A 22,323-nucleotide genomic window follows, 5' to 3' on the forward strand; every position below is an offset into this window, starting at 1 on the left:
GTCTTCCCTGTAACGCACAGCGTTGATTGCCAGCAATGACAACAAGCTCAGTCCGATGATGCCATGACACACCGCCCCAGACCATGACGGACCCTCCACCTCCAAATCGATCCTGCTCCAGAGTACAGGCCTCGGTGTAACGCTCATTCCTTTGTTGATAAATGCAAATCCGACCATCATCCCTGGTGAGAAAAAAACAACTTGTCAGTGGAGAGCACTTTTTGCCAGTCCTGTCTGGTCCAGCGACGGTGGGTTTGTGCCCATAGGTGACGTTGTTGCCGGTGATGTCTGGTGAGGACCTGCCTCACAGCAGGCCTACAAGCCCTCTGTCCATAATCGGGTGAGAGAGGCTGGGCTATCTGAGCACTGATGGAGGGATTGTACATTCCTGGTGTAACTCTGGCAGTTGTTGTTACCATCCTGTACCTGCCCTGCAGGTGTGAAGTTCGAATGTATTGATCCTGTGTAGGTGTTGTTACACGTGGTCTGCCACTGTGAGGACAATCAGCTGTCCGTCCTGTCTCCCTGTAGCGCTGTCTTCGACGTCTCGCAGTACAGACATGGCAATTTATTGCCCTGGCCACATCTGCAGTCCTCATGCCTCCTTGCAGCATGCCAAAGGCACATTCACGCAGATGTATTTAGCTAAAGAATCCCCATACTGGGCACGTGGGAGACCGGGGTTCAATTCCCCGACAGGGAGGAAGGAGTAGGCTGTCCTTGTAAGTAAGAATTTGTTCTTACTAGACTAGTTAAATGGGGCGGCAGGGTAGCCTAGTGGTTAGAGCGTTGGACTAGTTACTGGAAGGTTGCAAGTTCAAATCCCCGAGCTGACAAGGTACAAATCTGTCGTTCTGCCCCTGAACAGGCAGTTAACCCACTATTCCTAGGCCGTCATTGAAAATAAGAATTTGTTCTTTAACTGACTTGCCTAGTTAAATAAAGGTAAAAAATAAAGGTTACACTAAGACCATAACATTTTTACTGTATAATTGTAGTCTAATCAATACCCAAAAAGAGATTCAGTGAAAAATCTAATTGATCTACGTTGTTTTAGTTTGAACGTGCAGACTGGCACTAAGAACAGAACAGGGGGAATGTTTAGTCAGCGCCATTATTAGTGCAATGTCCCTTAAAGTGTTGCACGGAACTCAAACCAACTGTACGCATGCGCCATCGTGCATAACTGTATTTTGTCCCCCCACAACAAACGAGATCGCAACACAAATGTTAAAATATCAAAACAAACTCTGAACCAATTATATTAATTTGGGGACAGGTCGAAAAGCATTAAACATTTATGGCAAGCGAGCTAGCTTGCACTTGCTAGCTAAATTGTCCTATTTAGCTAGCTTCTATTGCTAGCTAGTTTATATCCCAGGACAAATATTGAGTTGATATTTTACCTGAAATGCACAAGGTCCTCTACTCCACCAATTAATCCACACATAAAACGGTCAACCGAACCGTTTCTAGTCATCTCTCCTCCTTCCAGGCTTTTTCTTCTCTTGACTTTATATTGCGATTGGCAACTTTCATAAATTAGGTAACCGCCACTGACCTATTTTGTCTTTCAGTCACCCATGTGGGTATAACCAATGAGGAGGCACGTGGGTACCTGCTTCTATAACCCTATGAGGAAATGGGAGAGGCAGTAATTGCAGTGCGATCTGCGTCAGAAATAGAACTAACTTCTATTTTAACTCTTCAACGCAGATGCTTGTTGGCTCGCGCAAGCAGTGTGGGTGCAATAATTGAATAATATAGATTTCAAAATGTATTTTGTGATGCGAGCGGTGTAGTCAACCTGTTACTCTGTGCTACCCGGGGTGGGGGTCCACTCCTCCCTTCCCTGTGGGCTAGGTCGGTCTTCTGTGCGCAGCTCTGCTGCTCGTCCCGTGTCCCCTGCCCTCGTGCCTCGAACCTTGCGCGCTTTCAGTGGATACAGTTGGAGAACTGCAAGGCAATCCCATTGTGCCCCACTCGGGATCCATAACCAATATATATTGTCCTGCTAATAACAGGGTTATTAATATATCTGTGAGAATATCCAATGGGCTTTTATAATAATCGCTTTGTTTAAAAAAATTACAATATTTTAGAGTTTTCATTTTCAAATAACGTAAATTGAGTGAGGATAAAGTTAAGGCTGGCACGGGTATGCACAGGTTGCACGGTATGCAGTGTCTTAGAACGTTGCGCCACTCAGACACTGTTACAATGTGACTGGTCGGGAGTGGGTTTAAGAGTGAAATAACCTTAGTAACAACAATTTTAGTACCGGTAAGTAATTCTGAAATTGTGCACAATTATCAGTCGCCCATTCATTGTCAGACACAGTAAGAGCACTGATTATACTTTTCGGTCCAACTCCCCCTTGCGCTGGTCTGGAGCAATGAAGTGGTGACGCAGGGTAAAGTACTAAACCACAAATTACCTCTAAATCCCGCAGCATAATTGCAAAACTTTTAGTGGAGCAACCATTGTATATAGTTACAGTCTATAATTCACAACTGTTTGCCAACTAGATATCTTGTAACTACAAGGGTTGACTGTCTGAAATCTGCTAAATGCTCTGCTGTTGAGCATTTGGTTTGCTGACTTAGTAGTTACATTATTTAGCTGGTTAGCTTCTTTCAAAATCAAGCTTTGCTTAGTAACAGCGGAGAACCCACTCATGGGTCAAGAGCCTTGCTTTTATGAGTAGTGTTTTTTTGTTACTTGTATGACTTGATGAGCTGGGATGTCTAACCTGCAAATACACTGCTCAAAAAAATAAAGGGAATGCTAAAATAACACATCCTAGATCTGAATAAATGAAATATTCTTATGAAATACTTTTTTCTTTACATAGTTGAATGTGCTGACAACAAAATCACACAAATTATCAATGGAAATCAAATTGATCAACCCATGTAGGTCTGGATTTGGAGTCACACTGAAAATTGAAGTGGAAAACCACACTACAGGCTGATCCAACTTTGATGTAATGTCCTTAAAACAAAATGAGGCTCAGTAGTGTGTGTGGCCTCCACGTGCCTGTATGACCTCCCTACAACACCTGGGCATGCTCCTGATGAGGTGGCGGATGGTCTCCTGAGGGATCTCCTCCCAGACCTGGACTAAATAATCCGCCAACTCCTGGACAGTCTGTGGTGTTGGTGGATGGAGTGAGACATAATGTCCCAGATGTGCTCAATTGGATTCAGGTCTGGGGAACGGGCGGGCCAGTCCATAGCATCAATGCCTTCCTCTTGCAGGAACTGCTGACACACTACAGCCACATGAGGTCTAGCATTGTCTTGCATTAGGAAGAACCCAACCGCACCAGCATATGGTCTCACAAGGGGTCTGAGGATCTCATCTCGATACCTAATGGCAGTCAGGCTACCTCTGGCGAGCACATGGAGGGCTGTGCGGCCCCCCAAAGAAATGCCACCCCACACCATGACTGACCCACCGCCAAACCGGTCATGCTGGAGGATGTTGCAGGCAGCAGAATGTTCTCCACGGCGTCTCCAGGCTGTCACGTCTGTCACGTGCTCAGTGTGAACCTGCTTTCATCTGTGAAGAGCACAGGGCGCCAGTGGCGAATTTGCCAATATTGGTGTTCTCTGGCAAATGAAAAACGTCCTGCACGATGTTTGGCTGTAAGCACAACCCCCACCTGTGGACGTCAGGCCCTCATACCATCCTCATGGAGTCTGTTTCTGACCGTTTGAGCAGACACATGCACATTTGTGGCCTGCTGGAGGTCATTTTGCAGGGCTCCTTGCACAAAGGCAGAGGTAGCGGTCCTGCTGCTGGGTTGTTGCCCTCCTACGGCCTCCTCCATGTCTCCTGATGTACTGGCCTGTCTCCTGGTAGCGCCTCCATGCTCTGGACACTACGCTGACAGACACAGCAAACCTTCTTGCCACAGCTCGCATTGATGTGCCATCCTGGATGAGCTGCACTACCTGAGCCACTTGTGTGGGTTGTAGACTCCGTCTCATGCTACCACTAGAGTGAAAGCACCGCCAGCATTCAAAATTGACCAAAACATCAGCCAGGAAGCATAGGAACTGAGAAGTGGTCTGTGGTCCCCACCTGCAGAACCACTCCTTTATTGGGGGTGTCTTGCTAATTGCCAATAATTTCCACCTGTTGTCTATTCCATTTGCACAACAGCATGTGACATTTATTGTCAATCAGTGTTGCTTCCTAAGTGGACAGTTTGATTTCACAGAAGTGTGATTGACTTGGAGTTACATTGTGTTGTTTAAGTGTTCCCTTTATTTTTTTTGAGCCGTGTAGTTTCAGACTGAATAAGATGCTCGCAATGCGCTCAGTAGCATTTAGCTATGGGCATTTACGTATACTTGTTAGCATTGCTAACCTTCAGATTACAGAGCCTCAGTGGGGTTTGAAAATAGTGCCCCTTGTGTTCAGTGTCTGTATTACCAAATATCCTGGGATGGAACAAGGTCGGTATGAAAATCTAGATACCACCCAAGTCTAACGAAAAAGAGAAATATTGGTCAAATACAGGATGTACATCCCCTTTCACTCTTGTTTCAAACAGTTTTCTCTCTACTGAACATGACCGTGATGATACGGTGTATAAAATAATATGCTATTGAAATATCATTCCCTCTTCTGTATGAAATGTGAAAGTCAGATGTCTAGTCCTGGATGATATACGTAGATGCCCGTTTGGTATGCATGGAATGTATAACCAAATGGGTCTGCACCATGACAAGGTAACTAGAATCCTCTTTATATATATCTATAGCTTAGACTTTTGCTGAACTCCCAAATGACCCCTAGACATTTTGTGTATATCTGAAAGTTTGGATACCTGAGACTTTGATAGCCTAAATATACTTATTCCAATATTGCTTACACTTATCTTTCTTTCAGATCACACAAAAAAGAACAATTTACAATTTGGCATATTATGATTATTGGTGTCATCTTCCTCTTGTGCTACATTGCAGGGTGGATGATATTTCATCTCTGACAGCAGGTCTATGGTTCCTGCACTGTAAGGGTGCATCCCAATCCCAGCACTCAGACCCCTGTCCACACACGGCCCTAAGGAGAGCCCTCACCACCCTCCACATCTACACCTTCCTCCAGCTGATGGAAGCCCCACTGGTGGTGAGAAGCCAGGTTGCCCAGTCTCAAATCAGGCTGGTGGTGGTGGAACTCTAGTTGGTGGAACTCTAGTGATTTTTCTCCATCTTTTTGTTGTTATTGTTCATGTCTGTGATGAAAAAAGTTTATACAATTTCTCTCCCTATCAGAGTGAGGCCTCAGTGGAGCCCTCAGAGGTGAACATGGTCCACAGCCACCTCCAGGTGCCCCTGCTCTTCCTCTTCTCTCAGCCCCACACGGTGGCCCTTGACCGGGTCACTGCCCAAACTCTAGCCTGGAGGCTGAGAGGCCAGGTGGGCCTGGTGCTCATCCACAGGTCAGTACCAGCGAAGGGCCATGACAACACTGGCTCATCCTACCTTTTGTTGGGATGTGTTAATTTGTTATGAAATGGAAGAAAACAGTCTGAAATTGAGTTAAACAGGTTGGTAGTAGGGGTACTATCTGTGTGTGTCTTATAAGAAATGCTTGTTTTTGTGTTCTTTTGTATGTTTTACATTTTAGTAATTTAGCAGACTCGCTTATCTAGTGCGACGTCATTCCCTTTTTAAACGGGGGATTTTGAAACGTTTTGCTTCAGTGTTACCTAATTTAACATTACCCTGGTTATAGTCATCATGGGTTGGTAGTTCCTACCTATTGCAACATGGCTTGGTCCATGATCTTTAGCACCCTCTATGCACTCATAAAGATCTGAAAGGATTTGTAGAGTGAGCAAAATGGTAGTAGTTCTGATGAGCTTGGCACTGGACCCCCACCCTGTATTGTGTGTACCTATTCAATCCTTTCAGATGTACTTGACATGACCATTGAATTAACATGTAATCTATTCCAACAACACAAGCTAAGAGTAAATTGACTATTCTTTCTGATCTGTGGCAGAGAGAGTCCTGATGTAAAAATCCCACTGGAATACAATGCTGCTTACAGACTACCAGGAGAGGTGAGACCCTTTTTATTATTTTGCAAGTTACATAAATTGCTTTATAGAAAGCAATCCATTTCTCCCAACAAAATATTATTTGTGATGGCTATACCACCATGCTTAGTTACAGTGAGCTCCAAAAGTATTGGGACAGTGACACTTTTTGTTGTTTTGGCTCTGTACTCCATCCAGCATTTTGGAATTATACAATTATGATACAATGACAATGAGGTAGAAGTGCAGACTGTCCGCTTTAATTTGAGGGGATTTTCATCATATCGGGTGAACCGTTTTAGAAATTCCAGCACTTTTTATACATAGTCTACCCCATTTCATGGGACCAAATTCACTTATGTGTATTAAAATAACAAAAAGTGTTGTATTTGGTCCCATATTCCTAGCATGCAATGACTACATCAAGGTTGTGACTCTACAAACTTGTTGGATGCACTTACTGTGTGTTTTGGTTGTTTTTCAGATTATTTTGTGCCCAGTAGAAATTAATGGTAAATTGTGTTGTCATTGGATTCACTTTTGTTGTAAATAAGAATAGAATGTTTCTAAACACTGCTTCATTAATGTGGATGCTCCCATGATTACGGATAATCCTGAATGAATTGTGAATAATGATGAGTGCGAAAGCTATGGACGCACAAATATCATTCCCCCCAAAAATGCTAACCTCTCCTGTTATTGTAATGGTGAGATGTCTTGGAGGTATGATATTTGTGCGTCTAATTTTCTTACCCATCGTTATTCACTATTCATTCAGGGTTCTGTAATCAATTTAGCATCCACATTCATGTAGTGTTTAGAAATGTATTCTATTCTTATTTAAAATAAGTGACTCAAATTGCACAATACATTATTTACAGGGCCCTCCACTAATTGGCACCCAGCAAAACGGGCTCTGAAAAAAAGTCTATTGTTTATCCTCTTGGTCTTTTATTCAAAATATTCACACAAATCTAACTTTTTTTTAAGTAAAATAATTGAAAGAAAATTGTTATCATAAACAAATATGTGCGCCCCAATTATTGGCACCCCTTCATTTAATACTTTGTGCTACCTCATTTTGCCAAGAACAGCTATGAAACTTCTCTTAAATGCGTTGAGGTTGGAGAACACATGGCAAGGGATCTGAGACCATTCCTCCATACAGAATCTCTTCAGATCTGAGGTCTATGCTTGTGGAGTCTCTTCAGCTCATCCCACAGGTTTACTATGGAGTTTAGGTCAGGGGACTCAGATGGCCATGGCAAAACCTTGATTCTATCGTCAGTGAACTGTTTTTGAGGTGTGCTTTGGATCATTGTCCTGCTGGAAGATCCAACCACGACCCAGTTTAAGCTTCCTAGCAGAGGCTGTCAGGTTTTATTTTAATATCTGCTGGTACTTGGAGTCCATGACACCATGTGTCCTAACAAGTTCAGTTTGTTTGATGACCGCAAAGGCTTTTTTGTGGCAACCCTCCCAAACAACTTGTGGTTATGTAGGTGGCATCTGATTGTAGTTTTGGAGATATTCTGACCACAAGACCCAACTAAGGTCTGCAATTCTCCAGCTGTGATACTTTGGAGATTTTTGGGCCACTGTCCTTGTCCTGCAAAAAAAAAATATATATATATAATAATATATAGAGTTGGGTCTTGTGGTCAGAATATCTCCAAAACTACAATCAGATGCCAAAACAAGGACGACTTCTTCTTTTTATTTATATATATAAAAATAAGTACACTAGGCATTTAGAATTAAATGTGCAGTGCTCTGCGTACCTTCAAAAGCATTCAGCAACCATCATTTATTTGAGAAACACTTTCTATCATTTGTCGCAAAGAAAGTTTGACAAAAAATAAAAATCCACCCGTCGAATGGATAAAAATGTTGTCGAGCTTTAGAAAATGTCTGCTATCTGCCGTTTCCATTCCACATGTCGAAATGTTTATGACAAATGCTTTTGACAAATTAATCTCCGTCCATGAAAACCTGCCTACTCTCCCAATAATTTTGGCGCTCACTGTATGTGGTATAAAGAAGTCCTGTTTATTACCATTGTAGTGTACAATCAAAATGTCCTCATTTTCAACAGAAGTATATTGATTGGTGTTTGTCTTTCAAGGAGAAATTCTTTCCACAGCTCAAAAGTTACATACACACACTTAGACACTAACAAAATGCTGTGTTTGTCAGGGTTCAGAGGTCAAGTACCTGATTCTGAACAATCTAGAGGAGGTTATCGACCTGTTCAGAGATGAGAGCACTCCGGAGGAGGAGGAAGAGGACGATGATAATTGGGCCACTCTTGGTAAGAAGGGGTCTTGTTGTAGATATATTATTTCCTTTTCCTTGTTTCAGGTCAACATCATTAATAAATTGTACATGTATTGTAATGCCAACAAGAAACCAGATCACAGAATTGAAATGGTGACACTAAACATTTTTAAATTTCACTTTCATTTCTCTGCGCTCTACAATTTTTCATTAACCCTAAACACTTTTCGTTATATTAAATTAGAAGGGGCATTGTAGAAATGTGTCTAGCCCCTCCCTAGGCAGGTGTGTAGATAGAAGTGGGTTGTTTAGGAGTGTGCATTAAATTAAATGTTTATAGCACTCTGCTCCCACTGTACAATTGGTTGACTGCTTCTTTGTCACTAGATGTGCTTGATGATGAGGTGGCGGAGTCTGTGTACAGAGACAGGGGCCAGAGTCTGGACATGGATGCTGTCACAGAACTCACTGCTGACACGTTCCACAGCACAGTGGCAGAGAGTGACTACACGGTGGTGCTGTTTTACGTGAAATGTGAGCATGTTGCTTTTATATCGTTCTGTATGAGGTTTTAATGTGTAATCTGTTATTTTATTTATCACCTGTGGCCACAGGATGAAATGAGGCTAGAATTAAAATGTGTGTGCGCGTGCACGCACATTTAACGACACTTAAAATATGATTTATTTGTATTATAAAATGGACAACTTAAACTATGGAATCTGACGTGTAAATGTGGCCAGGATATTTGTCGATGTTTAAAAAAGGCCTATCTTGGTGGCCAACTTGATTCTTACACGTACTACTAAAGTTAAAGCATTGGATTGGTTTAAACCAGGGGTGTAAAAATAATTTAAAGTATTACTTAAGTTGTTTTTTGGGGTTCTGTACCTTATTTTACTATTTCATATTTTTGACAACTTTTATTCCACTACATTCCTAAAGGAAAACTTTACTTTTTACTATACATTTCCCCTGAAAACCAAAAGTACACTTTGAATGAACAGCAGGACAGTAAAATGGTCCAATTCACACTTACACTTACACTTACACACTTACACTTACCTAGAGAACATTCCTGGTCAATCCTACTGCCTCCGATCTGGCAGACTCACTAAACACATGCTTTGTTTTGTAAATGATGTCTGAGTGTTGGCGTGTGCCCCTGGCTATCCGTACATAAAAAATAAAATAAACTGTGCTGTCTGGTTTGCTTAATATAAGGAATGTGAAAGGATTTTCTCAAGTACATTTAAAACCAAGTGCTTTTAGACTTTTACTCAAGTAGTTTTTTATTGGGTGACTTTAACTTAAAGATTACTTCTGTCATTCTCTATTAAGTTAAAGTCACCCAATAAAATACTACTTGAGTAAAAGTCTAAAAGCACTTGGTTTTAAATGTACTCTATAGTAAAAGTAAAGATTACTTCTGTCATTCTCTATTACTTTTACTATAGAATGATAATTGGGTACTTTTTCCACAACTGGTTTAAACATGGGTGTGAGCGTTTCCTTCCTTCCATATATTTTGCACCAGTCTTTGCTCTATTCCCTTTTTAATTCCAAGTCACATTGAGATTGACTTTTATAATTTCATCTTTAGCTCTTGAACCCGAAGGCCATACAGCCATAATGCTCTCATTTGAACAATTGACCACAGCGGGGGCAATGTCCGCAACTGTACCGACACTCTGTCTACACGTTAATAACCACCGCATGCAATAAGGTTTTGGAACATCAGAAATTCTACATTCCTAGCACCCCAAAAATGATTTTACAAATTCAAAATATACACTTACTGTGCATCGTTATAACACAAATTCCCACGAAGGTGTTGGAGAAACAAATAACTTTCTTCTGAAACTCGTCAGTCTATTCTTGTTTTGAGAAATGAAGGCTATTCCATGCGAGAAATTGCCAAGAAACTGAAGATCTGGTACAACGCTGTGTACTACTCCCTTCACAGAACAGCGCAATCTAGCTCTAACCAGAATAGAAAGAGGAGTGGGAGGCCCCGGTGCACAACTGAGCAAGGGGACAAGTTAATTAGTGTCTAGTTTGAGAAACTGATGCCTCACAAGTCCTCAACTGACAACTTCATTAAATGGTACCTGCAAAACACCAGTCTCAACGTCAACAGTGAAGAGGCAACTCCGGGATGCTGGCCTTCTAGGCAGAGTTGCAAAGAAAAAGCCATATCTCCGACTGGCTGATTTTAAAATAATAATTTAAAAAATGTATAAATACAAAAATAAATGTAAAAAAAAGATTAAGATGGGCAAAAGGAACACAGACACTGGACGGAGGAACTCTGCCTAGATCTCTTTATTCAAAGACTCAATCATGGACACTCATACTGACCGTGGTTGCATTGTGTGATGTATTGTTGTCTCTACCTTCTTGCCCATTGTGCTGTTATCTGTGTCCAATAATGTTTACCATGTTTTGTGTTGCTACCATGTCTTAGGTCTCTTTATGTAGTGTTGTCTCTCTCGTCATGATGTGTGTTTTTGCCCTATTTTTATTTTTCATCCCAGCCCCTGTCCCAGCAGAAGGCCTTTTGGTAGGCAGTCATTATAAATAAGAATTTGTTCTTAACTGACTTGCCTAGTTAAATAAACTATACATCCCAAATAGCTCCTCTAACGTTACAGCCTTATTCTGAAATTGATTAACTTTTTTTTTTTTTTTTTACCTCATCCACACACTACCCCATAATAACAAAGCGAAATGTTAGCAAATTTATAATTTTAACATACCTTTTATTTACATAAGTATTCAGACCCTTTGCTATGAGACTTGAAATTGAGCTCTGGTGCATCCTTTATCCATTGATCATCCTTGAGATGTTTTGATAACTTGATTGGAGTCCACCTGTGGTAATGATTTGGAAAGGCACACAGCTGTTTATCTAAGGTCCCACAGTTGACCCTGCACGTCAGAGCTAAAACCAAGCCATGAGGTCGAAGGAGTGGTTGTGCACAGATCTGGGGAAAGGTTCCAAAAAAATTCTGTAGCTTTAAAGGTCCCCAAGAACAGTGGCCTCCATTGTTAAACGGATTAAGTTTGGAACCACCAAGAAACTTCCTAGAACTAGCTGCCTCGACAAACCGAGAAATCAGGGGGGAGAAGGGCCTTTGTCAGGGAGGTGACCAAGAACCCAGAACCCAATGGTCACTCTGACAGAGCTCCAGAGTTCCTCTGTGGAGATGGTCATCCTTCTGGAAGGTTCTCCCGTCTCTGCAGCACTTCACCAATCAGGCCTTTATGGTAGAGTGGCCAGACGGAAGCCACTCCTCAGTAAAAGGCACCTAAGGACTCTCAGACCATGAGAAACAATTCTCTGGTCTGATGAAACCAAGATTGAACTCTTTGGTTTGAATACCAAGCTTCACGTCTGGAGGAAACCTGGCACCATCCAGGCTGTAATCTGTGCTAAAGGGTCTGAATACTTATGTAAATGTAATTTTTCTTTTTTTAAATTTGTAATAAATTTGCCAAAATGTTTTCAGTTTGTCATTATGCGGTTTTGTGTGTAGATTGAGGAAACATTCATTTAATAAATCTTAGAATAAGGCTGTTGCGTAACAGTGGAAAAAGTCTAAGGGTTTGAATACTTTCCGAATGCACTGTATGTGTAGAAATAGTTTTATGTAACTAAATAAAAATGAGCACAACCTGTCTAACACTGAATTAAACATTTTTTTGTAGAAATTAAAACTAATATAAAATCCCAAAACTATAATAACCTTGCTCAGACAGGTGTTGGCTATGCCAGCGGACCATGGCTATGTTTCTGAGCTTGTACCTCCCAGTATTGCTCTCATTCTCAAACTCGAGCTGGCCAACAGCATAGGCTGAGGAGGGGTAGAATGTAAATAGTGATAATTACATTTGAAATAAAGTACAGGCTATAACAGGGCTACACTGAACTCGCTAAACCGTCTGGAATTATTACTCCTGCCATGTACAAATGACTGACATGGGATATGCGAATAGGACTAGAATTACCTATGTGGTGGTTTGTGCTTGTGCACATAATTGCATAACCCGACCACCCCCAGTAAAAACTAATCCCATCCGAATAGGGCTGTTTCCTCGTCTGCTGTTGCCTCTGCTGCATTGTTCTCAATTTCAATATGCCGGTTAATTTTGCTATTATGCACATAGCAACGTAGGGAAAGGCGGCAATTCTTCTGAAGATTGTTTCAGAACCGCAGACAGCGACTATATCCAACGTGGTAGAAAGCGCATTTGTTATAGAATAACATTAGATTTATTAGTGTTGCACCATTTTTATTTTTTACTTAATGTAACCATATACCTCTTCAGTATCACGTCTTAAAATGGACTGTGCTATCCCCGTGGCCTCCTCAATGGATTAGTCCACCGAGACGGGTGCAAATCATTCTACTAGTTTTCCTTTGATTATCATTTTCAAATATATTTTATGATTCAGAATTGCCATGGCAAAGATAGTCTCACACAGTTCTGTATAAGACAATCAGTGTACAAGTAGCATGGTTTCAGATTTGTTTGTGCTATCATGTCAACTCCTTGCCATACCAAACATTTGTTTGGCATGATGACAGGTGCCCAGGCTAGTGTAAAAGACACCCCTCGGTCCTGTTATTTAAGATAATGTGGAATCCATAACATGTTTATTTGACTACTTTTACATTTCTGTATTGAAATGTAAGTCGTTCTATTTTTCTCCACCAGGGGATGCTGTCTCCATGGCTTTCATGCAGTCCTACATAGAGGTGTCAGAATCCCTAGAAGGTAATGCATTAAGACATGCATTTGAATGGTTGATTCAGCAGTTCTCCTTTCAATGTTATTGTAAATCACTGTACTTGAAGCAAAAGGGGTTAGGTAAGTTCCCTGATAATCTTTACAGTTAATCAATATGACCTTTTTTTTGGCTCTGTCAATAAGACGAGTCCTACAAAGACCTTGTGGTCGATAAGACAATTTAGGCTCGGTCAATAGAACTATTTTCATCTGGTCCGTCAGATCAATATGCCTGACTGTCGGATACTTATGCCATTTGTCTGTATATCTTTATGTATTTGATATCCAGATCTGTTGATTGTATCTATTTGGCATCTTAAGGAATGTGACGGTGAACTGTATATGTAGCCTATCCATTTTACATCAATGTGTCAGTTATCTTTATGCATGTATCTAACGTGTCCTGTCTATCCGGATGTATCTATAAGACGCTGACGTCAGCGACGTGGAGCTGGCTGTGCTGGATTGTGGGGAGTGGACTGACGTGTGCAGCGCTCAGAAAATCCGCTCCTTTCCCACCGTCCGTCTGTACCGCCCACAGGAGCCTAGCCAGCCCTACCAAGGCATGCTGGGTACTGAGAGCGTGAACAGGTTCATCATGCTGTGAGTGACACCTCCACTAAAGCAAAATAGAACATATAGAATATTCTATTGCATTTATGGACATCTATATATGGGGCCAGTTCAGGTGGGTTCAAAGTTGCAGAATGTTCAGCTATAAATGTGTTGTGTACAGTAGATATATTGTTTACCCTCGAAGGAAGGCTCAAAAAAACTAAAGCTAGAACTTCCTTCATTTACATGCATGTTACTGTAATGCCTTCATTTACATGTTCTATTAAAAGGCCATTATGTAGAGAGAAAAAAGGATGGGAATCGCTGCTGTGAGGTTACAATGGCAGTCGAACTTTGAAGGTGCTCAGAATAAATAAATAAAATTCTAGCTTAATTTACTTGTTACCGTAATGCCTTCATTTACATATTATAATTACAAAGTGACATGGTAGTGTGTTATTACATGTTACCTTAATGCTTTGTTTACATGTTACCTACCTTTCTCAAATTTCACCCTTTTCTGCACATTTATCCATTTGTTCTTAAAACGGGTGCATTCTTTCCTCATCTGGAAGATGAGTGCTTTGTTGTGTGTGTGTGTGTGACATTTTTTTGGGGGGGAAACTGTTCTAAAGGGTGCCCAGCCATGTCTTCTTTCATAAAGATTTTAAAGCATTTTTGCGTGTTAGTCAGACAGCTTAGAAAGAGCGGGGGAGAAAGGGATCGCGGTTGCGTACATGTGATAAGACCGTCAAACCATGGGGCCTTCACATCACCATGTCTGTGTTTTTCTTTTGGTGTGTGTGACCCAGGAGTCGTCTGGTGTCCCCTGTCCTCCTGTCCTCTCCTGATGAGGTGACATCATTCTTGGAGGGGGACCTGTACCAGCGACATGCAGCTATCGCCCCTGTCACAGTACTAGGCCTGTTCAGCTCCACAGCAGACGCAGGTAGCGTATGTGTGTGGCATTAACATATATAACAATCATGAATTAAAATGGAATTCTCCTGTCTCATAGTGTGTGTGTCTCTCAGGTGTGCCAGTGTTCAAGGAAGCAGCAAAAGCACTCAGAGGAGAGACGATGGTCGGGTTGTTTGCTGACAGACAAGCAGAAATATGGTACAGTGCTAATTTTAAAAATCATGTGTGTGTATCATACTGGAGGAATCTATCATACCCAACATGCTAGTTTAGGTGCAGGAACATAAGAACTAAAAGTAGTATTTCATTTATCCAAGTGTGTGGGGACTTTTTTTCAGTCTTCTCAAAGTGTATCATACTCCTAGGATTTTTTTTTTTCTCCATGGATTTTGCTTATGTATGTATTGGAGTTTAATACGTGTGCCTTTTGGAATATCCTGTAATTCTATAATAACAGTAACACCACATATTCAACAAATCTGTACACCTAATGTTTGTCCTCTTTAATAGAGGATGTTTATTAGAAGAGTTTTGAAATGATACAAATAAGGAAGGTGGGGGTGAAGGAGATGGAAACTGGTTTGGTCAGCAGCGGTCATCTTGGGCAATGTAGATACGTGACTTATTTCTTCACTCTCCACACTCTGGTAAAGACTCCTCAAAGCCCTACCCTTTTCTTCAGCTTTTTCTTCGCTGGGACATTAAACATCCATTTAAACATTTGCCGTATTTAATTTGAGTTGTGACCTAAAGAGTTATCTTGTCAGGTTGACACATTAATGAATGTCACTCACCACAATGGGCTGTAAACAAATAAAATGATTAGATCTTAGTTTACTTTTACAACCAGCCAAAATATTAAAGATTTTGATATTGCACTTGGCACTAACAATAAAGTTTGTTATTAGCAGTACATTGAAAGTAATTAATATGGTCATTAAATAGTAATAGTCCTTGGTTGGGGTCTGAGCAGATTATTTGTTGCGATTGCAAGCAATAGATAGTCCAGGGTTGTGGAAACCTTTTAGATCCACTATTTATTCCATGGGACAAAACTAGATCTAGGATATGACTGTGGCAATGCGTAGGTTCGGAGACATGTTGGACAAAACCCACTGAGTCGCTGATTGCTTCGAAAGCCTTTTTGGAGTGGGTCTGTGGACTTTTCCATGTGAATATTGAAGTCACCTAAAATGTGAATATCTGCCATGACTGAGAGGTCCAATCGGAATTCAGACAACTAAGTTAGATAAGCTGTATACGGCCCAGGAGGCCTGTAAACGGTAGCTATAAAAGTGATTGAGTAAACTGCATAGATTTCATTACTAAACACAAATGTAGTCCTTTTTTCGTATTGAAATTTGCTGTCGTTAATTTTAGCAACTCTTCTGTCATGCGAGGGGGGGGGGGGGGTGGTATGGTCACTATTGTAAAACGGAGGAGAGGCCTCATGTAACACAGTAAATATCATCAGGATTGAGCCATGTTTCAGTCATGCCAATCACATCGAGGTTATGATCAGTAATTCGTTAATTGACTGACTGACTGCCTTGGAAGTGAGGGAACTAACATTAAGTAGTCCTATTTTGAGATATTATCACAATCTCTTTCAATAATGACTGTAATGGAGAACGACTTTATTCCACTGAGATTGCTAAGGCGAACACTGCCATGTTTTGCCTGACCAAGATCGAGACACAGACAGTCTCAGGGGGGAAAGCTGAACTTACTACACTGACTGCTAGTGGCAGACATTCTTCAGCAGGCCAGGCTTGGTCTGGTTTGTGGGAGAGTCTCAGAAAGGGGGACAGGTATCTAAAACATCGATATTTTGGGAGGAGGCAGAAAACCGTTTTCAACCAGCGATTGAGTTGTGAAACTCTGCTGTAGAGCTCATCACTCCCTCTAACTGGGAGGGGGCCAAAGACAATTACTCGAGGCCAACATCTTTCTCTGACATGGTGAGTTTGGACCCAGGTACAGAGAAGAGACCAGATGAGGAATCAGTGGTAAGGGATAAACATAATACGTTACTGAGAAACTGTAACGGAGGGAAGAGTGGGAAAACAACAAACACTAAGTCTCAAACTCAGGAGACAAACGCACACGGCACATAATTCAAACTTCAGCAAAGGACAACCAAAAACACACCTTTTTTAACAGGAAAATCATAAAGATTAAGTAGGACGCACCTGAGTGTCGTTAATGGGCCTAGGACTGTCTATGCCGCTCTCTGGTGACAGATGGAACCATGACAGGACAGTACCTCCCCCTTCTAGGAGCGGCTCCAGCCTTGGAGCCAGAGCGACTACCACATAGTTGGTTGGAGTCCCAGATCCAGGATGTCCCGAGCAGGCAGCCATGCTTCTTTAACACAGCGCGCATCCAACCCGGAAGCCAGCTGCACCAATGTGTCGGAGGAAACACCGTACACCTAGCGACCTGATCAGTGTGCACTGCTCCCGGCCCGCCACAGGATTATTTTTTAAACTGCGCCCGGCCCGCCACAGGAGTCGCTAGTGCGCGATGAGACAAGGATGTCACAGCTAGCACTGCGATGCAGTGCCTTAGACCACTGCGCCACCCGGGAGGTCCGAGTCCTACTTTTAAGGGAAGATCACCGGTGGACAGCCACACTCGTTGACCCGGTCGGAGGAGCCGAGGAGGCCTTCGGTGGCGGTTTGCGTGTTGGTGTCGGGCAGATGATCGGAGAAAGGTTGATCGCCTTCTGATCCAGGTGAGGCGACATCTTCGAATGAACGCCTCGGATGATGACACCCCCTCTTCGGCATCTTGTTCAGAAAACGGTGGGCAAACCAGAACTGACACTCAATCGGCGACAGTCCATTGGACAAGTTCAGCAATGTGTTGTGAGCATACTAGGCTCAGACGAGTAACTTGCACCAGTTGTTGGCCTTTGTGGAAACAAAACAGGGCAGGAACTTCTCCAGCTCCTGGTTGGCCTGCTCTGTTTGCCCATTCGACTGTGGGTGGAACCCTGAGGAGAGACTCACCGACGCCCCCAACAGGGAGCAGAAGGCTTTACAATACTGTGTGATGGACTGGGGCCCACGATCCGAGACAATGTCCTGAGAAAGTCTGTAGTCTCAAGACTCCTTCACTGAGGGCAACTTTGGTAAGGCAATGGAGAACTGACCAATGACCACAAGGATAGTGGTAAGCCTTTGGGATGGAGGTAACCCTGTGATAGTCTACGGACAGGTGGGACCAGGGCTGGCTGGGGATGGGCAGAGGTTGGACCAACCCAGCCGGGGCTCTGTTTTTACGACTTGCTTTGGCCACGTGCAACAAAGTCTGTTAGTGGGACCCCCGCCAGGGTCAGGTTCTCGGGTCTGGGCTTGTCGTACCATGGTTTCTATATTCCATAACAAGTGGAGACATAATGCGGGAGCTGGGGATGATGGGCTCTGAGTCCCTCCTTGACAGGGCATCTGCTTTCTGATTCTTGGATCCCAGGCGATTTAGGCTGGAGTGAAGTTGACCCTGTAAAACGGAGCCCGCCTGGCGAGCATTCAACCTCCTGGCTTCTTGAATGGAGACCAAGTTCTTATGGTCTGTCCAGATCACGAAAGGATGAGGTGCCCCCTCCAACCAGTGTCTCCACCCCTCAAGGGCCCACTTGACTACCAAGAGCTCTGTTGCCCACATCGTAGTTGCATTCCGCTGGCGAGAAACGCTTGGAAAACGTCCAAGGCATCCACCTCTACCACAAAGGGACGAGTAGGATCAGGATGAACGAGGATGGGTCCGGAGGTAAAATGTCCCTTGAACTCCGTGAATGGCCTGTCGGCTTCGGGGGTCCAGCCGAAACAACAGGTCTGAGACTTGCAGGGTAGAGTTGTGAGAGGCACTGCCACGGCACCAAAGTTCTGTAAAACGCCTGTAAAAATGGCCAAACCCAAGGAACTGCTGGAGACGTCTCAGGACTTGGCGGGCTTGCAGGATGTGTTCCGGAAGGGTCTTGGAGAAGATCAGGATGTCATTGAGGTAAACAAAGACGAACCGATTCAACGATTGACCAATGGTTGGAAGACTGCCAGTGAGTTAGATCATCTGAATGGCATGCTAAATACGCATAGTGGACACTAGGGGTGTTAACTTCTTGGTTACTGGGGGGGGCAGTATTGAGTAGCTTGGAAGAATAAGGTCATGTTGCAATTCCTAAGGCTTCCACTAGATGTCAACAGTCTTTAGACTGTAAAGGAGGGGCTCATAAGGAGACTTTGAGTCAGTGGTCTGGCAGAGAGCCACGGGCTCGTGACGCGCGGTCATGAGAGTTAGCTCGCATTCCATTGCTTTTCTACAGAAAAAGGAATTGTCCGGTTGGAACATTATTGAAGATTTATGTTAACATCCTAAAGACATCGTTTGACATGTTACTACGGACTGTAACGGAACTTTTTTGACATTTCGTCTGCTCCTAGTGAACACGCTTCGTGACTTTGGATTTGTTTACAAAACATGCTAACAAAAGTAGCTATTTGGACATAAATGATGGACATTATCGAACAAATCAAACATGTATTGTGGAACTGGGATTCCTGGGAGTGCATTCTGATGAAGATCATCAAAGTTAAGTGAATATTTATAATGCTATTTCTGACTAATGTAGACTACACAACACGCTGGATATTTCTTTGGCTGATTTGGGCTCTGAGTGCCGTAGATTATTGCATGGTGTGCTTTTTCCTTAAATACAAATATTTCCTATTTTTTGTATTTATTTATTTATTTATTTCACCTTTTTATTTAACCAGGTAGGCAAGTTGAGAACAAGTTCTCATTTACAATTGCAACATGGCCAAGATAAAGCAAAGCAGTTCGACATATACAACAACAGAGTTACATATGGAGTAAAACAAACATACAGTAGAAAAATAAGTCTATATACAATGTGAGCAAATGAGGTGAGATAAGGGAGGTAATGGCAAAAAAGGCCATGGTGGGGAAGTAAATACAATCTAGCAAGTAAAAGACTGGAATGGTAGATTTACAGTGGGAGAATGTGAAGTAGAAATAATGGGGTGCAAAGGAGCAAAATAAATACAGTAGGGGAGGGGGTAGTTGTTTGGTCTAAATTATAGATGTGCAGTAATCTGTGAGCTGCTCTGACAGCTGGTGCTTAAAGCTATTGAGGGAGATAAGTGTTTCCTGTTTTTTGTAGTTCGTTCCAGTCATTGGCAACAAAGAACTGTAAAGAGAGGCAGCCAAAGGAGGAATTGGCTTTTTTGGGTGACAGGTGGGTGCTGCTATGGTGACCAGCGAGCTGAGATAAGGTGTGGCTTTACCTAGCAGAGACTTGTAGATGATCTGGAGCCAGTGGGTTTGGCGACGAGTATGAAGCGAGGGCCAGCCAACGAAAGCGTACAGGTCGCAGTGGTGGGTAGTATATGGTGCTTTGGTGACAAAACGGATGGCACTGTGATAGACTGCATCCAATTTATTGAGTAGGGTATTGGAGGCTATTTTGTAAATGACATCGCCAAAGTCGAAGATCGGTAGTATAGTCAGTTTTACGAGGGTATGTTTGGCAGCATGAGTGAAGGCTGCTTTGTTGCGAAATAGGAAGCCAATTCAATAACATTTTGGATTGGAGATGTTTAATGTGAGTCTGGAAGGAGAGTTTACAGTCTAACCAGACACCTAGGTATTTGTAGTTGTCCACAAGTCAGAACCGTCCAGAGTAGTGATGCTGGGCAGGTGCAGGAAGCGATCGGTTGAAGAGCATGCATTTAGTTTTACTTGCATTTAAGAGCAGTTGGAGGCCACAGAAGGAGAGTTGTATGGCATTGAAGCTCATCTGGAGGGTTGTTAACAGTGTCCAAAGAAGGGCCAGAAGTATACAGAATGGTGTCGTCTGCGTAGAGTTGGACCAGAGACTCACCAGCAGCAAGAGCGACATCATTGATGTATACAGAGAAGAGAGTCGGCCCAAGAATTGAACCCTGTGGCACCCCCATAGAGAGTGCCAGAGTCCCGGACAACAGGCCCTTTGATTACACACATGGAGCTCTATCAGAGAAGTAGTTGGTGAACCAGGCGAGGCAATCATTTGAGAAACCAAGGCTATCGAGTCTGCCGATGAGGATGTGGTGATTGACAGTCGATAGCCTTGGCCAGGTCAATGAATATGGCTGCACAGTAATGTTTCTTATCGATGGCGGTTAAGATATCGTTTTAGGACCTTGAGCGTGGCTGAGGTGTTTGTTCACTTGGCTTTTGAAGAACTTAGAAAGGCAGGGTAGGACAGATATAGGTCTGTAGCAGTTTGGGTCAAGTGTCCCTCCCCCTTTTGAAGAGGGGGATGACCCCAGCTGCTTTCCAATCTTTGGGAATCTCAGAGGACACGAAAGAGGCTGAACAGGCTAGTAATAGGGGTTGCAACAATTTCCGCAGATAATTTTAGAAAGGGTCCAGATTGTCTAGCCCGGCTGATTTTGTAGGGGTCCAGATTTTGCAGCTCTTTCAGAACATCCGCTGACTGGATTTGGGAGAAGAAGAAATGGTGAAGGATTGGATGAGTTGCTGTGGGGGGTGCAGTGCTGTTGACCGGGATAGGGGTAGCCAGGTGGAAAGCATTGCCAGCCGTAGAAAAATGCTTATTGAAATTCTCAATTAAAGTGGATTTATCGGTGGTGACAGTGTTTCCTATCCTCAGTGCAGTGGGCAGCTGGGAGGTGTTCTTATTCTCCATTGACTTTAACAGTGTCCCAGAACTTTTTTGAGTTTGTGTTGCAAGAAGCACATTTCTGCTTGAAAAAGCTAGCCTTAGCTTTTCTAACTGCCTGTATATAACTGCTTCCCTGAAAAGTTGCATATCACGGGGGCTGTTCGATGCTAATGCAGAACTCCATAGGATGTTTTTGTGTTGGGCAGTCCGGTCTGGAGAGAACCAAGGGTTATATCTGTTCTATATCTGTTCATCTGACACAGCGGTTGCATTAAGGAGAAGTTTATCTAAAGTTCCATGTATAATAGTTGTATCTTTTATCAATGTTTTATTATGAGTATTTCTGTGAATTGATGTGGCTCTCTGGAACTACTGAACATAACACGCCAATGTAAAATAAGATTTTTGGATATAAATATGCACTTTATCGAACAAAACATACATGTATTGTGTAACATGAAGTCCTATGAGTGTCATCTGAAGATCATCAAAGGTTAATGATTTAATTTTATATTTCTGCTTTTTGTTACTCCGCTCTTTGGCTGGAAAAATGGCTGTGTTTTTCTGTGACTTGGTGGTGACCTAATATAATCGTTTGTGGTGCTTTTGCTGTAAAGCCTTTTTGAAATCAGACACTGTGGTTGGATTAATGAGAACTGTATCTCTTAAAATGGTGTAAAATACTTGTATGCTTGAGGAATTTTAATTATGAGATTTTTGTTGTTTTGAATTTGGCCCCCTGCACTTTCACTGGCTGTTGGCGGGGTGGGACGCTACCGTACCGAATATTCCAGAGAGGTTAAAGGAAGTCTCCCACTCATGTCCCTCCCTGATTTTCACCAGATTGTAAGCGTTGCGGAGGTCCAATTTGGTAAAGAATTCAGCCCCCTCGGTCAGCTCCAAGGCGGCAGACATCGGGTAAGGGGTAACGGTTCTTAATTGTGATCCTGTTCAGCCCTCGGTAGTCGATGCAAAGACACAGACCTCCAAACCTGCACGATCTTGGGATGTTGAGGAGTGAATGAAA

At 42.7% G+C, this 22,323-nt stretch overlaps 1 protein-coding gene across 6 annotated transcripts in view; it reads left to right on the plus strand.

The window, feature by feature from the left end:
* Positions 1-22,323, plus strand: part of txndc16 (thioredoxin domain containing 16) — a 48,969-nt gene that overhangs the window by 6,740 nt on the left and 19,906 nt on the right. For all 6 annotated transcript variants that reach the window (XM_021573689.2, XM_036954475.1, XM_036954476.1 and 3 more), the window contains 9 exons: positions 4,980-5,142; positions 5,289-5,455; positions 6,022-6,082; positions 8,255-8,369; positions 8,723-8,869; positions 13,058-13,117; positions 13,558-13,732; positions 14,497-14,633; positions 14,719-14,803. In XM_021573689.2, the coding sequence (XP_021429364.1) occupies positions 4,980-5,142; positions 5,289-5,455; positions 6,022-6,082; positions 8,255-8,369; positions 8,723-8,869; positions 13,058-13,117; positions 13,558-13,732; positions 14,497-14,633; positions 14,719-14,803 (1,110 nt within the window). The remainder of the gene's footprint in view (positions 1-4,979; positions 5,143-5,288; positions 5,456-6,021; positions 6,083-8,254; positions 8,370-8,722; positions 8,870-13,057; positions 13,118-13,557; positions 13,733-14,496; positions 14,634-14,718; positions 14,804-22,323) is intronic.

Source organism: Oncorhynchus mykiss, chromosome 19 (genome assembly GCF_013265735.2).
Source record: "Oncorhynchus mykiss isolate Arlee chromosome 19, USDA_OmykA_1.1, whole genome shotgun sequence".
Classification (NCBI taxonomy): Eukaryota; Metazoa; Chordata; class Actinopteri; order Salmoniformes; family Salmonidae; genus Oncorhynchus; species Oncorhynchus mykiss.